This window comes from Eupeodes corollae, chromosome 1, assembly GCF_945859685.1.
Source record: "Eupeodes corollae chromosome 1, idEupCoro1.1, whole genome shotgun sequence".
Taxonomy (NCBI): Eukaryota; Metazoa; Arthropoda; class Insecta; order Diptera; family Syrphidae; genus Eupeodes; species Eupeodes corollae.
In genome coordinates, this window is record NC_079147.1 from 102,522,925 (window position 1) to 102,543,713 (window position 20,789).

The 20,789-nt window shown below is 37.0% G+C and overlaps 4 protein-coding genes across 4 annotated transcripts; 3 read left to right on the forward strand and 1 right to left on the reverse strand.

Annotated features, from left to right (window-relative positions):
* The first annotated feature begins 1,067 nt into the window (after positions 1-1,067).
* LOC129942181 (zinc finger protein OZF) lies at positions 1,068-2,832 on the forward strand. Its single transcript, XM_056051023.1, has 4 exons — positions 1,068-1,565; positions 1,628-1,925; positions 1,987-2,154; positions 2,213-2,832. The coding sequence occupies exons 1-4, from the start codon at positions 1,152-1,154 to the stop codon at positions 2,830-2,832; spliced, it is 1,500 nt and encodes a 499-aa protein (XP_055906998.1). The 5' UTR covers positions 1,068-1,151.
* Positions 2,833-10,520: 7,688 nt separating this feature from the next.
* Positions 10,521-11,458, forward strand: LOC129939405 (uncharacterized). The gene is made up of 2 exons (XM_056047403.1): positions 10,521-10,955; positions 11,021-11,458. The coding sequence occupies exons 1-2, from the start codon at positions 10,715-10,717 to the stop codon at positions 11,386-11,388; spliced, it is 609 nt and encodes a 202-aa protein (XP_055903378.1). The 5' UTR covers positions 10,521-10,714; the 3' UTR covers positions 11,389-11,458.
* Positions 11,366-12,123, reverse strand: LOC129939406 (trafficking protein particle complex subunit 6b). Its single transcript, XM_056047404.1, has 3 exons — positions 11,969-12,123; positions 11,642-11,905; positions 11,366-11,590 (listed from the first exon to the last, which is right to left on the reverse strand). Exons 1-3 carry the CDS (start codon positions 12,035-12,037, stop codon positions 11,465-11,467), a joined length of 459 nt encoding a protein of 152 aa, XP_055903379.1. The 5' UTR covers positions 12,038-12,123; the 3' UTR covers positions 11,366-11,464.
* Positions 12,124-14,753: 2,630 nt separating this feature from the next.
* LOC129939051 (protein O-mannosyl-transferase TMTC4) lies at positions 14,754-16,920 on the forward strand. Its single transcript, XM_056046917.1, has one exon. It carries the CDS (start codon positions 14,817-14,819, stop codon positions 16,860-16,862), a length of 2,046 nt encoding a protein of 681 aa, XP_055902892.1. The 5' UTR covers positions 14,754-14,816; the 3' UTR covers positions 16,863-16,920.
* The last annotated feature ends 3,869 nt before the right edge of the window (positions 16,921-20,789 follow it).

The following is a 20,789-nucleotide window of genomic DNA, read 5'->3' on the forward strand; positions in this document are numbered from 1 at the left end:
GAAACAGCGCTAAGCAAGAGTTATTCTTCGTTTGATCTCAGCGCTGGTGCCGTCTTGACCGAGACGTCGATGTTGTAAGTCCTTTCTTGACGACACCATGTACTTTGTTTTGCCCTCATTAACAGTTTTTGCCGCCTCTGCCTCAATACTCACAAAACCCACATTGACATCACGTTCAGTTCTTCCGATTATGTCAATGTCATCAACTTATGCTAGTAATTGGACAGAATTTTAAAAGATAGTGCCTCTAGTGTTGCGTAGGAGCTCTACACTATTCTTTCCAGGACGATTTAAAAAAACCGCATGACAGTGCATCAACTTGTCTAAAGCCTTTATTGACATCGAAAGGTTATTTTAAGTTGTTTCCAATCTTAATGGAGCAGCGCTCATTCTCCATGGTCATCCTGCACAAACGGACGAGTTTGGCAGGGATGCCAATACTAGAGATGGCTCTTTACAGCTGGTCCCTGTAGATGCTGTCAAATCAATGAAGGGATGGTGGGTGTCGATTAATGTACTTGGTTTTTTCAGGATCTGCCGTAATGTAAATATTTGATGTACTGTTTACTTTTCTGGTCTAAGACCGCACTGCCTTATAGTTGGTGTAGTTTAGAGGTACTTTTTTTGGTCTTGTTGGCCTTTCTACAGGCCAACTTAAAAAATAAAATAGACTTTCATTTGTATCTGTTAAAAAAATATTCATTTAATATAAAAATAAAAAACAAATTGCAAGAAATCCTTGCAGAATATTTAAGGAATGCTTAATTTAAAAAAAAATAATAGAATAACAAAAAAAAGAACCTCATTTTAAAAACAGTAAATATTAGAAGAAGGCATATAGAATGTATAATCTTGGGTTGGAAAAGAAACCAATTTTTTGTTCTTCAATAGAATTCCACATACATTTGAACACACCCAATGTGAACGTTGCAACTGCATCCTGATTTTATACCAGCTACACAAATCGAACACATCGAAAATACAAATGTAACAGCTGTTGTCAAATGTCATGCTTTTGTTTACAAAACAAATCTTAGACCAGTTTAAAAATAATTGTTTTTATTTTATTACAATTTATAAAGATTAAAATCCGAATGCAATTCCCTGCAATTAATCTTTTATTTATTTTTTGGTGCATTTTTGTGTGAATTATGGCAGACCTAATTGTTTGTCCTGTTTGTTCAAAGACAATAAACAATCAAAATCGCCTCATAACCGAAGATTGTGGTCATTCCAAATGCCGCCAATGTTTAATATCCGAAGACAATGGATGTGAACAATGCAAGAAAAATAATACAAATCTTTCAAATGATTCAGAACCAACCAATCAAGAAAACATTGTCGACGACAATCCAAAATCAAGCTCAATTCCTACAGAAAGAGGCTCCAAATCACGAAGATCTAAGATTCCATCGCATATTGTAAAAACCCATAATAATGACAATGAACTTCTCTACCATTGCACTATCTGTGATAAACGCTTTAAGAGCCGGACTCAACAGTACTATCACTTATTCTGCAACAACTCCTCAAGCAAGCCCTTTAAGTGCAACGAATGCAATTCTGTAAGAAAAATCAATAATTCTAAGTTTTCGGTTTGAAAAACCTACTAACACATTTTTTTTAGAATTTTTCTACGTCGGCTCATTTAAAATATCATAAAGCTGGTCACTTGAAACAGTCATTTCAATGTTCGGTTTGTAGTAAGAACTTTCCCAAAATTCAAGTTCTTCGAAAACACGAAAAACTACATGGTGCCGTTGGTGAGCAATGCGTCGAATGTGGAGCTAAGCTCAGAAACAAAGAAGCATTGAGTGCTCACATGATGAGACATAAGAATATCTTGCCGTTTGAATGTGATAAGTGCGACAAGAAGTTCTCGCTTCGAACTTCTTTGCGAATGCATCAGCAAATAGTTCACATTGGTAAGTCATCTAACTCAAAACAAAGCTGTTTCTAGTCAACTTGAATTATTACACATTTCAGCTACCACTAAATTTAAGTGTGATATTTGTGGAAAAGTATTCAATAGAAATTCATCCCTAAAGACTCACTCACTCAGTCATTCGAATGAGAGAGAATACACTTGCTCCAAATGCTCTAGACATTTCATCGATAGAAAATCTCTGCTAAGACACAGCAGAATTCACGATGGTAAGCTTGATAATTCAAAGTGTTGACAATACTTTTCACACCCAGCTTTGATTTACAGTTAAATCCAAGTACAAATGCACTCTTTGCGACACTGCAAGCATTCGAAAGGACAACATCCTCCGACATATAAGGAACATGCATCCAGATAAAGATAAATCATGTTTGGAAGAAGTCGATGGTGAAGACTTCCAACAATCAGAAAGTGAGAGTTCGAGTGAGAAAGAAATTTCAAAACCATTACCAGAGGCAACAAGTGCAGCGGCAGACACTAGAAATATTGCTCCGGATACGTCTGTTATAGTCGCCAACAGCTCAGTTATTCGTTGCATTGGAAATGTTAAGCCTGTAACAATTGTTGAAGAAATCGGAACAAAGCCAAAAATTGTAGAAAAGGAAAAGAATGCTGTTGTAATCCAGTCGGTTGTTAAGATACACAAAAAGTTGAAAAAAGCATACGATCCACGTGAGATATATCGAAAAATTCTTTTGGATGATGATAGCACTCAAGACAATGATACTAATAGTAATAATGAGGAGATTACAAGTCCAGCAAATGAAGGTCAAGAAAAGCAACTTGTGCAGGAATCTAGTGTCATTTGTAATGGTCAACAATCTAATTTCTCCGAAACTCATTGGCGGAAAAACTTCAAACATAATTATCAAATACAATTCGATTAAAATAATTAATAAAAATATGTGTATTTTTAAAAAGAAGTATTTCTAATTATAATTATAATGTAAGTTTAGTACTTATTATCTAATGTAATAAAAATAAATAGTTTTACCAATCGAATTTCTTATAATTAGCATGAACTCGAAGGTTATTTTGTGTGTGCTAACGAACCTGTGTGAGCATCAGGAAAAATGTTGTGGTTTGAAAGGAGATATCGGTGCACATTATTTATGAATTCTTAACCAAGAAGTTGTTCTGATTTTGAGACATTGTAGTATTTGTATTTTTTGGTCAAACATACATATATTTGTCCTTCGAATTTCAGAAATGCAGGTATTTCTGGCTTGTTTATATCATTTTTGGGTTAGCTCAAAGTCTTAAACATCGGAAGCTAACCTCTTTTGCCTTGATAACCTCTTTACAGGTCATATCGAACCATGACTAAGCTGTCGGTCTGATACTTTTGACCCCATTCTGGATAAAAGTTTTCATTCCCAAAAGAATCATCTTATCGGTATTATATTCATCCTGAAATAAATGTCAATACCGAGAAAACATAATGACCAGTTATCAATGGTGGATCCAGAGGGGGGTCGTAGGGGTCATGACCCCCCTAGGAGATAATTTGTTTGTATTTTTGTTGGGTTTCCCTTCAATTAAGAACTACTCGTATTGAGTTAATGGATTATTAAATTATTTATTTTTTGAATATGAAAACAAAATTTATATTTACTTTCTAAACTTTATTTATTTTATTTATTCCAAAAACTTAGCACAAATTCATCAAATTTTGACCAATGGACGATCCAGGGGGGGATCATATGAGCCATAAAGACTATGCAGTTATAAGTTGTATAAGTAGAGATTTGTTGTAATTTAACGACATTCACCAAAAAGTGCCAAAAAGATTTAAAATGTTTGCTTTAATTTAATGCTTTAAATTATAAAAGAGCAAATATTCAGGTTTTTAATAAAAAGCCTTGAGTAAGATGTCTTTAAATTTATATTAAGTTGTCTTTAAATTCCTAAACTAGCCTTCAATTCCATCTTATTTTTGTATGCACATAAATAGTGAACATTGAAGTGATTTTAACTTGCGACACATAGGAACATTAATGTACATAGTATAGGGCAAGTATTGCATTCGTAAACAAAATTGAATCAAACATGACATTACGATGGTAGAAAAGTAAAAAAAAAGTGTGTGTCTCCAATTCATATGTCTGTCTGTCCTGGCCCCTAAAGCTCAAACCCATGTGCCGATTGAAACTAAGCCGATTAGCTTACGGCGTTTTTTTTTTTCATTTTTTAAACAGCAGTCCCCATACAAATTTGTTGGTGTGAATTCGAAAATTCGATTTTTTCAGAAATGAACAGATACATTTTTTTAGAACTTTCTCTAATTTTTTTCTTAATTCGGTTTCTTTCTACAAGAAAAACATATTTTGGTATTGCTCCAGAAGGGTACCCCTCATAAAGCCGTTATTTTGTTTTCAATTTTTCTCGAGAACTTAATCAACAGATTTCAATAATCTTGTCGGCAGCGGAGGAATTCTCGAGATGGAATCAACACCTTATAGAGCTTCTTCGACTTATCCGGAGCCCAGGCCTATAAGGAGCGGTTTTATCCGGCTCCCCATCCTTGGAGTTATACTTAGGATCTGGCCCTCCAGGTTGGGGGTTGTGCGTCTGGGTGACTTCCTGGCCACGTAAAAGCTTTCATAGTTGCAAAGCACCAACAAGCCTCGGATACGGACGGATTTACTGTTGACAACCAACGCAAACGAATTAAGGACAACGAACTTCGGATAGGCACGTGGAATGTTAGGTCCCTTAACAGACCACGTGCGGCCGAAGAATTAGCGGAGGCCCTAGACCGCTATAAAGCAGATATCACCGCCATCCAGGAAATACAATGGGATGGGCCGGGCAAAAAGAGGATGAAAAACTGCGATATTTACTATGGTGACTGCTACCACGAAAACCAACAGCGCTTATTTGGATGCGGATTCGTCATCGGAGCCAGACTTAGGCAAGAAGTCTTGAGCTATAGGTGCATCAATGAGCGCCTCATGACCATACGCATCAAGCCTAAATTCGGCAACATTAGCCTGATATGCGCGCACGCCCCCACAAAAGAGAAAGACGAAAACACCAAAGATATGTTCTTCGAACTCCTAGACAAAACATATGAGCAGTGCCCTAGCTTTGATATTAAAATAGTCCTGGGCGATTTTAATGCGAAGCTAGGAAGGGAAGACATCTTTGGTGGAATAATTAGGAAGAACAGCCTGCACGACAACACTTCCAACAACGGATTCAGGCTCATAGATTTTGCTGCGGGGCGAAACGTCATGGTAGCCAGTACGCGTTTTCCACACCTCAATATCCACAAAGGAACTTGGACATCTCCAAATCAATCTACCGTCAACCAGATTGACTATATTGCGATCGACGCCAGACACGCTTTCAGCATCATGGATGTACGAACTTTCCGAGGAGCTAACATCGACTCGGATCACTACCTCGTTGTAGCCAAGGTAGCACTACGGGTTTCCAGACCCTAGGCAAAAGAGGGACATGCTGGGAGAATGTACAATGTCGAACGGCTACAATCGCCAAATCCTTTTCCGACCGAGTTACATGTAACCTCTCGAAGTTCTCTGCCGCCAACACAATGTATTGAAAACAACAGGCACGCAAATCAGCGCTTCATAAAAGGACGAGAGCTGCTCATGAGCTCTATGAACAGAAGAGTCGAGAAGAACACCGACTTCTCAAAAGGAAAAAAAAGAGGGCATGAGAAGCGTGCGGTCGAAGATGTCGAGAGGTTTAAAAGCAGAAATGAAGTTCGAAAGTTTTATGAACAGGTGAAACGAAATTCACAGGTACTTTAACCAAGAATCGAAGGCTGCAAAGACAAAAGTGGAAACGTAATAGCGGAACCGCAGTCAATGCTGAGGATTCTGCAGACTGTATAACGGCGACGACGAACTGAATTCCGCATTCAGGCAGGATGATCAATTCAACATAGATGACGAAAGCCAACAATCCCGTCCTCCCGACTTAGACAAAGTAAAGATTGCCATATCTAAGCTGAAGTCTAATAAAGCCGCAAGGACTTCGTCTAACTAGGCTCCGCTGTAAACGCAGAAAACAACACCAGCGCTGAGATCAAACGCAGAATAACTCTTGCTAACCGCTGTTTCTTTGGACTAAGAAAGCAATTGAGTGGTAAAGTCCTCTCTCGAGGGACCAAAGTGTTGCTATACAAGACCCATATCATCCCCGTCCTGCTATACGGTGCAGAAGCATGGACTATGCCAAAAGCGGACGAAAGCACCTTGGGTCGCTTCCACTGCCCTTCGATGCTACGGTCCCGTACCCAACAAATAAAAAGATATCTGGCTCCCGATCCGTTTAGATCTCAGCCTGAGATATTGAGTTTTTCTACCTTTGACAACTTTTCTATGATTTGCCTCGTTGTGAACCATCTATGATCTGCCGGGCCTTAACTCACACTGGTACGTGTCGATCACAGTGTTGCAGACATTTTCAAGACGCTAAAATAAAACGTTGCCGATTAAAAAAGATATATGTAAGTAAACTCATAACAAAGAATTTATAATCATTATACATTTGTGAATCCCGGAAGTTTAAGTTTAGAACTGATATGTCCCGATTCACCACAGAAAACTTTTAACGTATTTTTTGAAATAAAATAGAATGTCGTAACCACTTTTAATAAATACATCAAAAACTGCTGCAAATAGTGTCTTATGACATAGCCAGAACTATTGCTGGGAAACCAGCTTCACAGGACAAACAAAGATTCTACAAAATTGCATAGGGAACAATGTTAGCTCAGGCTACATTATACCCTATTTGAACTTCAATAAACCTTTTATTACTATCTTTTCTGATAGGAACAAATGGGTGAACAAAATTCCACACATGAGTAAGTCTTTTCCGAAGCACTCAATCCTTTTAACTCCTTCAGACGTACCGATGTATTAACAGTGACATACGCTGCAAAACAGATCTCAATGATGGCTCCATCACGAGCTGCTATCACCATATTTATATACATATATATTTATGGATAGTCAAGCACTAATACAATCTGTTTGCCAAGGAATAACCGGCCATAGTGATGTGCCTGGGAACGAGAGAGCTAATGAGCTGGTGAGGATGGGAACAAGTATCAACATTCAACACCCTATCCTATGAACTAAAAAAGGTCATTGGTAACATAATATTACAAGAAACCAATGAAACCGAAATTAGGCTAAACTAGATCCCGTTCGATTATGCACCAAGACGAACTCTACGATTGCTTGTGAGCATAATAAAAGGTCACAATCTCTTGGCTTACTTCCAACGATATGTACAAAGATGAGGTAGAGCAAGAAAACGCAGCCAACTATGTCATGAGAAAAACTCTTAGGCAGATACTTTTCGATAGCCATGAAAACTCAAAGACATTTTAGGAAACAGTCTATTAGGCTTCATCAAAGCCTCTTAGAGGCTAGAACAAGCCAATTAATAGACAATTTAATTTTTAATTGCGTACAGAACGGCCCGAAAGGTTGAGCTTATAAGAATTCTCTTGCAGCGTGATTTTGACAAGATTCAACTATATTGCTACGACCAGGGGCCAGAGAAGCCTTCGCTCTGACGAAACGGCTGTTTTACGGCAGTCGGCTTGACCCCAGAGTGAAGGTAATTTCCTACATGACCCTCATAGGGCCGATGATCGTTTATGGTTGTCCTGTGTGGTTCAACGTTGCCCCTTCCCAGATGGAGAAGTTTCGGGTGTTCGAGCGGCAGTGTTTAAGACGCTGTATCGGCTTATATCGAACAGCCGAATCTTCTTACGTGTATTACTATTCCAACGATGTCCTATACAACGGGGCTCGAATCAACTGAAATGGATAGGCGAATCCTGTACAATCGGGACGTCATGGCACTTTTGCTTCAGTAGGGCGGGCGGTGTCCAAACGGGACTGAAATGATAGGGCGAAGCAGGAGAACCAGTTTTGGTGGCTTCAATCGGCACTTGACAGTGGGTAGTGGGGATGGGGTTTTAAGAATTGGCCGGCTTGCATACTTGTTTTATAGTTTTAGGGTTTAGTTTTAAGCAGAATAAGAATGTTGGCACAAAAAAAATTAAAAACAAAACAAAACATGAAATAAAGAAAAAAAAGCAAAACACAAAAAAAAGTTAGATATATACATATATCCTCCACGTCTCTTCTATTGCATAGAGTCCAAATTTGTGAGAGGTCCGATTTATGGGGGGCAAAGTGGAGATTAAGGATCTCAACTCTAGCTTTAAAAATGGCACCGATAGCTTCCGAAGTCATTTCTTTACAAAAATAGTTTGAAGACAATTGATGGTTTAAGCGCTTGTATATGTTTCTGCTTGCCGATGAGGATGCACTTTGCAGGTGTTCTAAATAAAGTTTTTCATCAATTTACGCTATCAAAACCGTGTACGGAGCAGTCTTATCAAGATCGTCTTAAGAAGCCCGTTTTCTCTTAAGAAGCCCGTTTTCTCTTAACCTTAGTTAAATAGTTGGAGTGCCGTTTCATATTCTGAATATATATCGGTGCTATTCCCGATTCGACATGTATGGCGTACGTAGGTGTAGCGTTAGGCAGTTTAAAAAGTCTTTTAAAAAAGTATCTTTGTAAAGTCTCAAATTCCCCTATTTGACTTTATCCAAAGGATTGGACACCGTAACATAAGCAATTATTTATTGTTGCATTGAACTGTTCTGTACTTTGATGATAGGTCGATAAGTTGGTTGCTAAAAAATTGGGCCACATCAGGTTTAGGGCCAGTTTGGCTTCTCTGGTTTTCTCTTTCGCATGATTGCTCCAGTTTAGGTTATAGGTCAGCAATACACCTAGATATTTAAAATCACTTACAATTTTAATACGCTCGTTGTTGATGTTCCATGATTCTTCAGCACATCGTGCATGCCGCCTAGATTCAAATATCATAACCTTGGTTTTTCTAGTATTGATCCGTAAGCCCCAAGCTTCGCAATATTCTTTAAGTCTGTTGATTTGCAGTTGTAAAAAAAATGAGTTATCCGCCAAAAGTACCAGATCGTCTGCATACAGTAAAACTTTAATCATAGATTCGCCAAATATTACACCTCCCGGTAGGATTTCACAAACCGCATCAATACAAAGTGCAAACAAAATGGGACTAAGTATATATCCTTGGGGAACTACCGCCGCTGTTTCAAAACGTTCGGATAAGTTGTTGCCATCCCATACTGAGGCTTTCGTTGAACTTAGAAAGTTAGAATGAAAGAGTTAAAATTTGTTCGAAAGGCCAAGAAAAGATAGTTTGTAAATCAATGCTTGTCGATTGACCGTATCAAAAGCAGCTTTGAAGTCAATAAAGCAACTGTAAAGCTTTTTCTTTTTCTCCAAATATTGTCTTGCTATGCTTGTGAGTGCAAACATTTGGTCTACCGTTGAGAAACCGGATCGAAACATAGCTTGGAAGATACTTAAGCGGTTGTTTGTCTCTTTCCATCTCCTTAGCCTCTCTTAAAGAATAGAGTTCAAGATTAAGATCCTTAAAGGGTTGAGAATAGATATGCCTCTATAGTTTCCTGCAAGACTCCTTCCGCCTCCCTTGAAAATAGCGTAAATAATGGCTGTGTTAAAGCAAATGGGTATACAAGCATCATTATAAGTTGGTTGAATTAGTCCACTAAGTTGTTTTTGAAGTAAGCTGTAGAATATTTGTAAAATTCCGTTGGGATTCCATCAGCACCCGGTGCTTTGTTGTCCTTCATTGTTTTCGAAACACTTTCTATTTCAATCAAGGATATCGATTCATCAAGTTCAGGAATATGGTTATTTGGCATGGCGTAACTAAACGATGACAAAGTCTCATCTGCTGATAACAAACCTTTGAAGTAATCTGCCAAAACCTCAGCTCCGAGAGCATTATTATGAAGGAGTATTTTACGGCCTCCTAATTCACTCACATTATTTCAAAATGTTTTAGAGTCCTTGCAGAGCACTAAGTTTTTTGCAGTAGTTTGAAGATATTCTATCTTTTAAGTGTTATAGTTTAACTTAGAGAGTCCGTAATTAGGCTAATTTTATGAATTTTTGTCTAGTTTTAAGATAATTTTAACATAGAATTAATAAAAATGAATTTATAGGATTCGATCCCTGCCCTGTTTAACGCTTTACAAACTTGACATACATACATATATCTATTCGCTGCAGCAAAGAAATATAAGTACACAATATAAAATCCCTTGCTTACATCCTGACATACAAAGCAGACTGTATTTTAAATAATTTGTAATAAATTTAAATGTTTGTACGTATTTAGCGCCAAAAAATCCTCACACGAATTAATTAGTTTTCTACACATTTGATCCAACTTATTTCTATCATAAATTAAATTTACACTGAGGAAGTAAATTCTCTAATCGGATTTCAAGTTCAACAACAGGAAGTATATCGTAATCTCTGTCGTCCTTGAACTTCGACTGCTCTAAATATAAACATTAGTTTTGCGCAAAAGAAAATAATTTATACAACAGATAAATCAAACAATCTACCTTCGCAGCGTTCTCCAAATACATAATTTTTATAAGATAATTTTATTTATAGAAATTTTAATAACACGAGTCAATCGAAAAGCGTACAAAACCAGAAGCTTCGTCGACGACGCACGCCCCATTCCGACATAAGGGACACCTCAGCCATTATTTGATTATTATCAGAGAACCTTAACGAACAACAAAAAATGTTTTGGCATTAGTCCATAATTTCGTCTTAATTGCTGTTTCTACGTTTAGAGAATTTCTGTACGCCAAGTATTGTGTCAGAACACGTTAAATAATGTTCAAAGATTCATTTGAAGAACAACTCTTAGTTTTAACACAAGCAAAGGACTGGAAAGCAGTTCTCGAATTGAGTGAATCACTACCTTTGGATAGGAAGAGTAAATACCTCTGGACATGGCCGACTGGAGAAGCTTTGGAAAATTTGAAATCAACTTTACATCAACTGGGAATTCAAAAACTTCTCAGCATTGGCTGTGGAACTGGACTTCTTGAGTGGATTATTGCAGAAAGCATAGGTAAAGGATTGTGTAATGAAAACTATGGAATGGAACTGAATTAAAAGTGGAAATTTGTCCTAAAGGTGTTTCTGTTTATGGTCTAGAAGTTGACCGATCGTGGTGGGAGAGTAGCTATTCACCAACAAGTTATATTAAGTTGAATTTCATCAATGAAATTTGCATGCAACCAAGTTTCCTGCAAGAATGCTGTGATACAAAGAAATGGGATTTTGCGCTGGTCTTTTGTTTCTTTAATAATGGAGAAGCTTTCCGTGAGTACCTAAGACTTTATCATGGATCCGTTGTGATAATAGTTGGACCATCCCCGGAAGTAGGAATACACACAGATCCAGCACCTCTTAAGGCTGATTTCTGCGAATCAGGGTGGAAGCTTTTGAAGTACTTTAACATATCCAATGATGATATAATTTCATTTTATACAAAATCATAATATTTGTTTCATTTTTATTGCAACATTAATAAGAAAAAAATAATAAACAACTCTGGCTTTTTTGTTGTAATTTGTTTTAATTTAATTTAACTTGGACGTGGAACTTACAAGAAGGAATCGATTGCACTTCCGCAGTAACTGTGCTGTTAATTCCTAAATTTGCCAAGGCACCTCGTACTAGTCCACATGTGAAGGCAACAAACTGAAATTCAATTAAGTTTTATTCTTGATACTGTTTATGGCACTTTCTTACCTTTGGGGCATGTTCCAGCTGTTTTGTTCCAGGTGAGATTCGTGTTAGAAAACGAAAAGCTTTATCCTGTAACACATAAACTCCTTGATGGTTTGTTCTTAGATTGTCGACTTGTTTTTTATAAATCAGTGTCCAAAAATCTGTACAAATGAATTTCATAGTTTCCAATTCATCTTTAAATCGTGGCCATTCTCGGGTAAGTCTCTCGATGAGACGATAGCCAGTTGAGTAGCCAATGTATTCGAGGGTTGAGAAATCATTTTCCTAATATAAATGATGTCTTAAAGTTAGATGGAATTTAGAATATAACAAGTGTTTTTAATTTACTTTGTTATCCAGGAGACAATAGTTAACAATTTCGGAATGTAAACAATCAAATACAATTTCCTCAGACATGTTTTCTTTTATTAACTTTAAAAAATCACAAAAACTACCCACAAAAATGAAAACAAATATATTATTATTTTGTGCAAAATGTCAAATGTATGACGTTTGACGTTTTGTTAGCGCTGTTCGCTATCGTTAAACTTATCAACATGAGCTTTGTTCAATGGAAAGAAGGATTTAATTAGATATTCTACCCGATTAAAAAGGCTCAAAAAAGTGCAACGTGAATGACTTTTTATATTAGCTTGTCTTTTTCGTATAATTATGCAGAAATACAGAATTTTCATATTAAAATAAAAACTTTTTTTAAATATAAAAATAAATCTATATTTATTTTATTTGTATTTACTTAAAACCAAATGTAACTTAATTTGAATGCATTGGCACTTCGTGGATCGGCAATTTTGTAATTCACTTACCCATTTATCAAAAAAAAAATAGAGTACCCATGGTCTTGGGATCAAACCATAAAAAATGCTTTCTCAAATAAGCCGTTCGAATTCGGCTTAAAACTGAAGGTCCTCTCCATTCCTGACAACATTAATCGCATACAAGAATGGTTTACAGTTGTAATACACTAGGCCCTAGTTCTCAACTGCCTTTTGCGACACATAAATTACTCTGTCCACTCTGTCGAAAACTATAGACCTATTGCTAAGCTACAGTTAGTACCTAAAGTATTTGAAGCAATAGTGAAAAACAAATTGTATTCTTTAGTTAAGAACTATATTTCTGAATTCCAACACGGATTTATGAGAGGCAAATCGACAGCAACTAACTTATCAATTTTTACAAGCTACTGCCTTGACTGTATGGAAAAACGATTACAAGTTGACACTATCTATACCGATTTTTCGAAGGCATTTGATCGTGTTTAACATTATATTCTAATAAGAAAACTTGAATTGTTTGAATTTCACTCTGTGCTTCTTAAATGGATTCAAAGTTACTTAGTTGTTCGAAAACAATATGTTAAAATTGGTAATGTGTTTTCTAAAGAAATAATGAACTTTTCCGGCGTTCCACAAGGTAGCCATCTTGGACCGCTCCTTTTCATTATTTTTATTAACGACCTACCGCAATATCTTCTACACACAAAATGTCTTTTGTATGCTGATGATCTTAAACTCTTCAGCAGCATAAGATGTCTTGAAGATGCGGAAAATGTCCAGAATGATCTAAATGAAGTACTTTTTTGGTGTAAATTAAATGGAATTTATTTTAACAACGGTAAATGTAGTGTTGTTACTTATTCAAAAAATCTTAAATCCCTTGTTTTTTAAATACAAACTTGATTTTGATACTTTGCAGAGACTTGATAGTCAGAAAGACTTAGGAGTGATTTTTGATTCCAAAATGAGTTTTTCACTTCATATAGATCATGTCGTTTCCAAAGCTAACTCAATGTTGGGCTTCATAATTCGAAATTCAAAACTTTTTTATGATCCTTATACACTAAAAACACTATACTTATCTCTTGTTAGACCGCTGATAGAATATTGTTGCGTTATATGGAATCCCTACACTCAATCGAGCATTTATCGTATTGAAAAGATTCAGACAAAACTTACAAAGTTTGCTTTGCGTAAAATTTATAAAAAATTCAGATGTTCCATGTTATGAGACTAGATGTACTCTTATAGACTTAAAACCTCTAGTTTTGAGAAGAAAATTGTATTCAGTCCTTTTTGCTTATGATGTCCTCAGTTCTTATATTGATTGTAAAATGTTGTTATCAATGTTAAATATTTACGCTTCAGCTCGTAGCTTCCGCCCAAGAGATGGCGATTTTTTACATGTTCCTTACCATAGTACAAGTTATGCTAGACATAATCCAATCACAAATGCTTGTATAAATTTCAATGAATTTGACTCAGCTATTGACTTTAATGTAAATAGAAATGTAATTAAGAAAAATGTATTGAGTCTGTTGTAACAGTTATTTTTTTTTTGTATTATTTAAATATCGAAGAACAGAAAAATAAGAAAATCCAGTTACGCAAATAGATTTTTTTAGTGGTCTTGTCGTATGCAGTGTTAAGAAATTTAACAGAAAATTGCGGCACTACATAGATTTCATTGTGTTTTTATGTTCAACAAAAAATGTAGGTTCAGATTTCATTTATTTATTTATTGTGAACTCAGTTTGCTGAACATAACAATTATTTGAACTGTCAGTTCTGATTCGAAGTTAAATCCTATTCGGGCGAAACTCACAATAACTTTTTAAATTCCGGCGAACAAAAATATTTCGGATGAATGATTTTATGGGTGAAACTTACAACAAGGCTGATTATATGTTTGGATAACAATATCAGGGAAATCGTACTATATCCACATATGGCCCTTTTATCGAATTTGTCATTAGCAATTCACACAATTGCGGTTGTATTATGTCTTCGATAACTTCACGCATTCCAACTTTAGGGTCTTGAATAAACTGTATAATATCGGCATAGACTTTATATTATACGTTGTCTCAAAGAAAAAATGTTTTAAATAAAAAAATTCCTATTGTGATGTACTCTTAAACTTATGACGATGAGTATTTCTAGAAGTTAACTTTTATCTTGTTTGGGAGAATAAATGCATCCGGCTCACTAAAATATTGTCATCAAACGTACCCTTTTTTATTTTTGCACTTTTAAAACAAACAAGCCCTTAGAAACTGACGTTTGATTTGTCAGTTTCTACGCAATTGACATTTCTCAACAACAATATTTTTGTTTACACCACATCTTCGTGTTTGTCCCTGTTTCTGTTGTTTTTAAATTAAATATACACAAAAATGTATATAAATTATTATAAAATTAATTTTAATTTACTACACTTTGCAAGTTTGACATTGATTTTTACTATCATCTCATATTATCACTCTCTTCCTGGAACGTTTGTTTTCGACGACACAGTGGCCATAGTCAAAAATAAGGATGTGACAAAATCACCACTTTCTCTGCATTCCATATTTACCCATGACTTCTGGGGAGCTAATCTCACAGATGCCGATAGCCATAAATCTTATCGTCCGCTCACAACCCTTCTATTCCACTTCGAATACAGTGTGTTCGATTTTAGGAGCTATCACATGAAGACCATTAATTTACTTCTTCATTGTTTGAATAGCCTCCTAGTTTTGTATATTTTTCATAGAATAACTAGAAATAAAAATACTGCATTTATTGGAGCATTGCTTTTTGCAATACATCCAACTCACACTGAAGCTGTTTGCGGAGTAGTTGGGAGAACTGAGTTGCTCTTCTGCTTGTGCTTTCTGCTGGCTATTATTTTGATCGACTCCAGTGAAGATGATTGTCCGTTGAATGCATTGAAGTATCTAGGGGTTATGATCCTCGCCGCAATAGGCCTTCTATGCAAGGAGAGTGCAATAACTATTCTACCGTCTTGTGTACTCTACGACATCATTAAAAGATCAAAAACAAAAACTATTACCTGGGATAATATTATTCGAAAACAATACGTGGTTTTTGGAATAACAGCTTCGATGCTATTGTACTTTCGGCTTTGGATTCAAAACTTCCAAAGCCCGAAATTCAATGCAATGGATAATCCAATTGCTGCTAACACCGATGTTCTAACCAGAATGTTGTCACAGAATTACCTGTACGCTCTCAATTGTTGGATTATCTTATGTCCCCTTTGGTTGAGTTTTGATTGGGCGTTAGGATCTGTAGAGCTTATCACTTCTGCTTTGGACAAACGTGTCATCGGAATTTTTTTAATGTACTTAATTATTTTCAAAATAATCCATACTAAGTCAAAGATATTACTGACTGGACTTGGATTTACCATTGTACCATTTCTCCCAGCGAGTGGACTCATCAAAGTTGGGTTTGTCATAGCCGAAAGGGTGTTATATGTGCCATCGATTGGAGTGTGTCTTATAGTCGCTTCATCATATCAAAGTTTGGGACGGAGGATGGGCAAATATAAGAAATTAGTATTCTTAGCGATGGTAGCTCTTATGATACTCTTTACACTACGCACTCGTCAAAGAGCAAGTGAATGGATGACTGAAGAGCTTTTATTCTCTTCTGCTCTGAGAGTATGTCCGAGCAATGCCAAGGTCCATTACAATATCGCTCGATTAGCTACCGACAAAGGAGAGCGTAAAAAAGCTTTCCACCACTATCACAAGGCAATCGATCTCTATGAAGACTACGAAGCGGCACTTATGAATTTGGGAAATCTTTATAGAGAAATCGGTGATTATCAAACTGCTGAAAACTTCATCAAAAGATCTATCGAAGTTCTCCATGAATTTCCTGCTGCTTGGATGAATCTGGGCATTGTTCAAGCAATCAGAAAGAAACATTCCGAAGCATTACAAAGCTATCGTAATGCGCTGAAGCATCGCAAACACTTCCCAGTGTGTTATTACAATATGGGCAATCTATTTTTGGAAATTCAAGAATACTCAGAGGCAATTAAGCACTGGCAGGAGTCTGTTGCTCTCAATCCGTACCAACCCAAAGCATGGGCAAACATTTTAACTCTATTAGACAATCAACAACTCTACGACGATGCTATTCGACTATCAAATCAAGCTATGAGGTACCTGCCGAATGAAACATCGATACTATTTATCAGAGCTAATGTTTTTGGCAAAATGAAGAACTATGTGGAAGCTGAAGAGCTGTATAAACGAGTACTGAAGGCTGAACCTATGAATGCATTGTATCATAGCAATTTAGGAGTTCTCTATCATCGATGGGGTAATGTTGAGCTAGCTACTCGAAGTTACCTAACTGCCATTAAAATAAATCCTAAATCAAAGACTGCACGAGATAATCTAAGTAAATTAAGGAAAAAATAAGAAGCGATTGTGTTTTATTAAAAATTTGTGTGAATAAAAAATATTTATTTATTTTGTATGTAAATATAATGAAAGTTTTTTTCATTCGGTCAAGTCCCATGAGCAATTCAATTTTAAGGAAGGTGAGCAATAGAATTCTATAACTTTTAAGTTATCGGCAAATCTATGAAAAATACAGCTTTTTCAATTTTGCACTTGAGAAAAGATTGATTGTCAAGATAGCTCGTTTTAAATTGATAAATTTTTAAACGCAACAAGAATTTGGTGATTTTTAACCAGCCTAGAACCCATTAATGTTTTTTATTGTTTAGGTTTCTTATACGATATCGAGAAACTGATTAAGCTTAAAAGGCTCATCGATCCTACCCAACTTTCTTAAGGTGGCGCTACAGTCCTGTGTGAACTAGGGCCTCACCCAACAAAGTACTCCATCTAGTAAGGTTCCTAGATAGATATCTTTAGTTTCGCGCTCCAAGTAGGGTGAGCTCACTTTCCGCTTGTGTCCGCCACCTGATCCCCAGTCTTCCTCCTCACCCAGAGGGTGTGGAGTCGAAGACTTTCCAGGCCGGAGAACTGGGGTGGGATCGGCTAATGTGATTGTTGATAGTCATAAAATAAAAATTCCGTCTGCGTAAGGTGATAATCACATGTGATAGTCACATATTTGTGACTTTTTCTTGTGACAGCTATTTTGTTGTCACATCTAGGTATAATTGACAATATAAATCGATTTCTTATTGTTTCTTCTATTTTCGTAAAAAATGAACGTGTTTGTCCCTGTGCAATTATTTTTAAGAAATGAAAATGATGAAAGTGAGAATAATTACCGCAGAAAAGTTCGTTTGATAAATCTTAACCTGCGAAGCAAATTGAATATATTTGAGCTGCCAAATGCAAAGTAAGCCATTTTTTCTTATCGCATTTTTTTTAAGTTGTAGTCAATTCAATTATTTTATAGTTTTCTGAAACATTTCCGGGTAACAAAAGAGACCTTTTCCTATATTCTTCGGATCTTGGATTTACCAACTGGAATTCGATCCACCCATATTCCACCTACCCTCCAGTTAGCTGTGACGCTGAACTTTCTTGGAGGAGGTGCCTACCAAAGGCAAGTGGGGTCTGACTGGTCGACTCCGATGGGACAAAGCACAAAGGCGTTGTATTTCCGGACTGTCCAAAACTAATATTATTTGTATAGGGAAGAAACATTAAAAATAAAACTAAAAGCAGATAAACAAATCATACTCTTTTCCACTCCGCACAACTTTTTGACGGTGGTCCATTTGCGTTTAGTTGCTGCTTTAGTTTTTCCCACAAAATTCTATGGGCATTCCGGGAGTTGCTTCCTTTTTGGGAAAAGGATTTAGCCAGATCCGGGTGCGCTTCCATAAAGCTTGTTAGCAAATCTATTTGCGATTTGTTCGCTAGCACTTGTGACCTATAGAAAAATACAAATATATTGTGTTTCATTTTATAACATTTTCAATACATAATTTAAGCATTTACTTACATTTTTAACACTTTATTTTCAACCAACTTAATAAATTACTTTGAAAAATCACTGGAAAATAAACTTCGCGGTAAAAATAGGTAAGAAGGAGAAAGTCAAATGACAAACGTCAAGCTATTCTTCTAAAGTGATGCCAAATTTCAAATAATTTTTGATGATCACATTACCCAGAAAGAAAATTTAATGTGATCACATTTGTTGATCACAAATGTGATAATCACACATCACATTAGCCGATTCCACTCCTGGTTTCCACGCGCTCTACGTGACCCAGCCATCTAAGTCTTTGGACTTTTACCCTTCTGTCTAAGTCTACGTCGCTGTACAGCCCGTACAGCTCGTCGTTCCATCTTCTCCTCCACTCCCCTTTGATGCATACGGGACCGTAGATCACACGAAGAACTTTTCTCTCGAACCGACCCAAGGTGCTTTCATCCGCTTTTGTCATAGTCCATGCTTCTGCAACGTATAGCAGGACGGGAATGATAATGGTCTTATATAGCAACACTTTGGTCTCTCGAGAGAGGACTTTACCACTCAATTGCTTTCTTAGTTCAAAGAAACAGCGGTTAGCAAGTGTTATTCTGCGTTTGATCTCAGCGCTGGTGTTGTTTTCTGCGTTTACAGCGGAGCAAAGGTAGACGAAGTCCTTGACTACCACAAAGTTACGTCTGTCGATGGTGACTTTTTGGCCTAGATGTTGGTGTTGTAAGTCCTTTCTTGACGACAGCATGTACTTTGTTTTGCGCTCATTAACCGTTAAACCCATATTTTCCGCCTCTGCCTCAATACTCACAAAAGCCCCATTGACATCACGCTGAGTTCTTCCGATTATGTCAATGTCATTAGTGCCTCCTAGTGTTGGCGTGTGAGCTCTGTACTATTCTTTCAAGATGTTAAAAAAATCGAATCGAATGAGAGCTTGTCTAAAACCTTTTTTGACATCGAAAGGTTCTGTTGTTTCCAACTTTTATGGAGCAGCGTGAATGAGTTTCTTCCGACCATATTTTACCGATAAGTTGGTGCATGCTCCTAACCAACTCATCTCCAGCTGCTTTAAAAAGCTTAAAAAGCCATCCGCTCCAGTGGCTTTATTAGATTTCAGCTTAGATATGGTAAACTTTACTTCGTCTAAGTCGGAAGGACGGGATTGTTGGCTTGCTGTCGTCTATGTTGAATGGGTCATCCAGCCTGACAGCGGAATTCGGTTCGTCGTCGCCGTTATACAGTTTGAAGAAGTGGTCCTTCCATATCCTCAGCATTGACTGCGGTTCCACTATGATTTTTCCACTTTCGTCCTTGCAGCCTTCGGTTCTAGGTTTATTTACCTGTGAATTTCGTTTCACCTGTTCATAAAACTTTCGAACTTCTTCTCTGTTTTTAAACCTCTCAACATCTTCGACCGCACGCTTCCCATACCATCTCTTTTTCCTTCTGAGAAGTCGGTGTTCTTCTTGCTTCTTCTGCTCATAGAGCTCATGAGCAGCTCTTGTCATTTTATGCAGCGCCGCTTTGCGTGCCTTTTGTTTAGCTGTATTTATCGAAACCCAGAGACGACTTTTCTGATTTCATCTTGGCAATGTTGCCACTGGTTTTCGATACATTGTGTTGGTGGCAGAGAACTTCGAGAGAGGTTACATGTAACCCGGTCAGAGAAGGATTTGGCGATTTCTTGCAATTGTAGCCGTTCGACGTTGTACTTTCTCCCAGCACTTCCCTGTTTTGCCTTGGGTCCGAAACCTAAAGTGCTACCTTTGCTAAAACGAGATAGTGGTCCGAGTCGATGTTAGCTTCTCGGAATGTTCGTATATCTATGATGCTGGAAGCGTGTCTAGCGTCGATCGCAATATGGTCTGCTTGACTGTAGATTGATCTGGAGAACTCCAAGTTCCTTTGTGGATGTTGAGGTGTGGAAAACGCGTACTGGCTACCATGACGTTTCGCCCCGCAGCAAAATCTATGAGCCTGAATCCGTTGTCGGAAGTGTTGTTGTGAAGGCTGTTTTTCCCGATTATTCCTCCAAAGATGTTTTAATTTCTTAGCTTGGCATTAAAATCGCCCAGGACAATTTTAATATCGTAGCTAGGACACTGCTCATATGTTTGTCTTAGAGCTCGAAGAACATATCTTTGGTGTTGTCGTCTTTCTCTTCTGTTGGGGCGTGCTCGCATATCAGGCTAATGTTGCCGAGTTTAGCCTTGATGCGTATGGTCATGAGGCGCTCGTTGATGCACCTATAGCTCAATACTTCTTGCCTAAGTCTGGCTCCAATGAAAAGCCACATCCAAATAAACGATGTTCGTTTTCGCATTAGCAGTCCCATCGTATTTCCTAAATAGCCTTAAATGTTATTCTGCACCTCTTAAACCTACACATTAAATACTATCGTGCAACACGCTAAGGCTTATAGAATCAAA